Consider the following 4860-nt stretch of genomic DNA (forward strand, 5'->3'; position numbering starts at 1 on the left):
GGTGAGCGAACGAGATATGAGAGATGAGAGAGACGGAGGGGAGAAAAAGGAGGAGAGAGAGGGGTCCAACTATATCCACTCCCAAACAGTAACTTTGGGTGGTGGATGGACGAAATTGCCCTTTATTGTTAATTAAGCTTACATCGACCATTAAATGCTTCTCATTAAGGTTCATTAATTCGGTTCATTAATTCTGAGTCCACAGTCCTCTATTTTTTTAGAACATATATAAATGTTGGTTTAATTTTAATATAATTTGAATTTTTAAAATCGTTAATAAAATTTGTTTAAGTGTTTGAAATGTTTGAAGTGTTAGACTATAATGAAGGATAATAATAAAATTTATTAGAAAATCAAAGTATTAATCTACTCAACGAAATACATCAATTGTTTTTTCGATCCTAATTAATTGTTCTTTCTTCTTCTTGTTGCTGCTCGACGTTCTCCATCTTCATTGTGGAGACGGTTAAAGTGACCGATCGAGAATGCAAATTGTGCATCTAAACCATCTGCAGATTTGTCGTGATGGTCGTTCCAGTAAAATGCTATGGGTGGTACCGGATGATCCCCTGGTTTCATATGCAACTGGAAAAAAATGTACAAATATTGAAGTTATATTCTTATATAAAAAATTAAAGTTAAAATTCAACTTGTTTATATGATCGTCGACTAGTGTAATTTTCTTACCAAAATCCAATGATCATTGCTAAGATGTCCGCACACCACCTTTCGGGTTGGAGGTCCTTGTGTTTCATCTAATATCGCTGGCAGACAAGTATTTCCTCCATGTTCACTGAATGTCATGAAAACAACATTATATGTTGTTGCAATTACGTGACCGCAATCCGGTACCGCCATCCAGTAATCATCATCCGCTGGTCCATGGTAGTGAGCAATCGATTGGATGAGATTAGTCACATTAGAACTCCTCGCACTCCTCCCACCTAAGATTCGAGCGTACAAGGCGCTTCTATTCTGTAGATCTGCTACTAAGTCTTGTCTAACTTTAACCCAATCATCTTCTGTTCCGTAAATTGCTAGAGCCACCGCTCTAAATCCACAATTTCCGTCTGCCGCTACATCTGTGCATTGATCTATGTATTTTCTAATGTAGGGCGGGAATTCTCTCTCAAATACAGAATTCTTAAAGATGAACGTGGTGCCTTTGGAAGAAGGGGTTGACATTGGAGGCCTTGAGCACGGAGGATTTGGAGAAGATGGTGATACTGGTGGCCCCGTACGTTGGGATGTGCTCATTGGACTCCCCTGTGATTCAGAGATAGAAGCAACACGTCCAGGGCCCTTTACAAATGCATAGGTTGACAATGTTAAATTGAGAATAATAAATTAGTAACTAATATAAATCATAATTTTCAAATATAGAAATTCATAAGTTATGTAGTATTACCTTTTTGTTTGGAGACTTTTTAAATCCGTACTGTTTCACAACCCTCTCCCACGCCGAAGGTACACGGAGACTAGAGAGCTTTTTACCCTTGGTTTTCTTTTTAGCAGTAGGAGGTGCAGTAATATCAGGGACTTCTTCGAACAACGCCCTCCTCACTGGATTTGGTGGAGTCGGGGATCCATCCGCGGCATCATTAGGAAATATTGGAAACTGAATATCTAACTTTTTCCAATAATCATGTATTTGATCCAACGGAATGCTATACCCATTTATGATGTAGTACTGAAGCTCATGTGCGCACGGTAGACCATGAGTTCTCCTTAGGTAGCAACCACACGTTGTTGGATCCTGACCCATTTCTTGTAAAACTTGCATTTCTTTCCTTATGAGGCCGAATGCTTTAAACGTGATTGATCTGTTCAGATTAACAAACAACGTATCTCCAAGGGTGTCTGTGTTGGATTTAGTAGCGTTAACTCTCGCTACTTTCTTAATCTCACAGATTTGGCCTTCCATCACCTTGTGAAGTTTCTCCAGTACGGTATCGAATGGGTACCGACCACCATCTAAATGTCGTTTGACGCGATGATGTTCTCCTTCGACCCTGCATTACCAATTGAACTTGAATATTAATTATTAATGTTGACTACATGTAACGATTATTTAGTCACGTAAATCTCACAAGGCTTACCTATTTGTTGTGTAGCTTCCGAAGTGAAAATAATGGTCGATGTAAGCTGACAGGATTTTTTGGGAATGCGGACTAATCCATGTGTCAATGCAGTAGTTCAGCAATGCTCCCCAATTCGAGTAATGTGCTGCCAGACGTCCTCATCTATCATTAAAGTCATCTATGGTTGGTGCACTTATCGCCCAATTCCAACGAAATTTAAATCCTTCTGCCGCCTCTTTTAAAAAACCAGGTTGCTGCAGTGCTCGTTGTATAGCACGCATTGCTCAATGTGACGGCGACACAAATGATGCCTGGATTCTGGGAAAACATACTCGACAACATGCATCAAGGCGTAATCTCGGTCGGTTACAATGACATTATGTGTCACTTGGCTAACGAACAAAGTACGGATAAACTGTAACACAAACCTGCAAAATAATATAACATTAATAATTTTAAATTTAAACGTAGGACAAAATAACTGTACTAAATAATTGTCAATTGTAATTTATAACAACAAATTAACATAATAACAATATTAATGACAATACTACAATAACAATGTTAATAACAATAATAATACTATAATAAGTCCTAATTAAACAATATAATAATTTTCATAACAGTAACAACTCCTAATAATACTATAATAAGTTCTAATTAAACAATATAACAATAAAAAAATAACAATATAATAATGTTCATAAAAATAATAACTCCTAATTAAACAATACTAATAATGTTCCAATAAAAATAATAACTCCTAATTCAACAATTCTAATAATGTTCATAAAAATAATAACTCCTCCTAATTCAACAATTCTAATAATGTTCATAAAAATAATAACTCCTCCTAATTAAACAATTCTAATAATGTTCATAAAAATAATAACTCCTCCTAATTAAACAATTCTAATAATGTTCATAAAAATAATAACTCCTAATTAAACAATACTAATAATGTTCATAACAATATTAACTCCTCCTAAATATTCAATTTAACATTATTCATAACATTGACAAACAATTGTACTAAATAATGTTAATTAACAATTTTAAATTTAAACATATGACAAAAATTAAAATTCATTAAGACACAAACCTGTAGTTTTCTTGTCTCTCATTTCGCATGAATGCGTAGGCGATAGTGGACGTTTTGTCCGTACTTGTTGCACCGACCACTTCTAGTAGAGGCATGTCATACTCATTGGTATTGTACGTACAATCAATCATCATGACTTCCGGATATGCATTCACCATCACAAAAGAAGCCGGGTGGCAGAAAACAATATCTCCAAGTTCGGAAGATTCATCAGCAGTCCGAACGTCGTACATGTAGTTCAATTGCCTGAGTAAATGGATGAAATTATTCATCGGGGTCCGACCTTCTCTTTTCTGGGCACGCACCTTACTGACAGCATTGTAAACTTGTACACGATTTGTTCTCCGGATCAGCCCTTTTCATGGACGCCAACATATTACTCGGGCTTAAATTAAAATTCTCTTGCTCCCTAATAACTTCAAGTTGAATAGGGGATATTTTACCTAAACGAGATCCCACAGCATGAGACGGGAATGGATGGTTGTGTCTCCCCTCCCGGACTTCAAAGTACCAGCGCCCTCCAGGGTACTCCATTCCGTCCAACCAAAATGGACAATTATTTTTTGTCGTTTTAGTGGACCTAGTTCCAGTAACCTTTTTTGGTCTGTATCCGCCACCTTGGCTACATAAATATCGAACTTTGGGCCGTCGGCCGTCTTTTCCCTTCGAATCACGAATTGCCAAAGTAACGTTCCTCAAGCCAGCAACATATCTTACATGAGCATCCATGTCCTCTCTACTAGCAAAACCTCCTTCCGGATTACCGAAATCGGTTGAAATGTCTTCAAACTCTACATATGAACTATGATCCTGGAATGGATCACTTTGTGTTTCGTCGATGACGAATTCAACTTCATCAAGATTTATGGAGTTGTAATCTCCAGAATTCATATTGTTTGTGATTGTAATTGTAAGTGTTTGAGTTGTGAGTGTTTGAGTTGTGATTGTGATTTGAAAAACTTAAACTGTTGGCCTTTTTATATGTAAAAATCTAAGGGGTCAAAATCAATTTTGATTCTGAGTGGTGTAATTTATTTTTGAAAAAAACGATTTTATGTAATTTGTGTAAATTGTATTGGAAATGAAAATTGTTATAAAAATTCGAAATCGGAATTCGAAGCCAATCGGACACCATAAAAATTCGCAATCCGGTTAGTGGCTAAAATCGTTATTTTTACTTAAATGCATAACCAATGTTTCAAATTACGTTGCAGTCAATGAGATCCATTGTAAAAATTATGTTTCAAATCGTAAAAATTAAATAATAGTGTTAGTTTGTTATTTTTACTTAAATGCATAACCAATGTTTCAAATTACGTTGCAGTCAATGTTTCAAATCGTAAAAATTGTTATGGATCTCATTTACTAAGAAACATATCCCAAGAAACAAATCCGGTTAGTGCTAAAATCGAGTATTAATTACGTTGAAAATTGTTATGGATCTCATTTACTAAGAAACATATCCCAAGAAACAAATCCGGTTAGTGCTAAAATCGAGTATTAATTACGTTGCATTTAATAACACAACATATCCCAAGAAACAAATCCGGTTAGTGCTAAAATCGAGTATTAATTACGTTGCATTTAATAACACAAGGGCAACAAAAAGGGCATTTTTGGCAATCCAACTCCCAAAATTACTGTTTGGGAGTGGATATAGCAAATGTGAGAGAGAGG

General features: G+C 35.8%; 1 protein-coding gene across 1 annotated transcript; it reads right to left on the reverse strand.

The window, feature by feature from the left end:
• Nucleotides 324-4074, reverse strand: LOC109830872. The gene is made up of 6 exons (XM_020398233.1): nucleotides 3627-4074; nucleotides 3248-3538; nucleotides 2100-2226; nucleotides 1409-2012; nucleotides 688-1302; nucleotides 324-585 (listed from the first exon to the last, which is right to left on the reverse strand). Exons 1-6 carry the CDS (start codon nucleotides 4072-4074, stop codon nucleotides 406-408), a joined length of 2265 nt encoding a protein of 754 aa, XP_020253822.1. The 3' UTR covers nucleotides 324-405.

This window comes from Asparagus officinalis, chromosome 2 (genome assembly GCF_001876935.1).
Source record: "Asparagus officinalis chromosome 2, Aspof.V1, whole genome shotgun sequence".
NCBI classification, from domain to species: Eukaryota; Viridiplantae; Streptophyta; class Magnoliopsida; order Asparagales; family Asparagaceae; genus Asparagus; species Asparagus officinalis.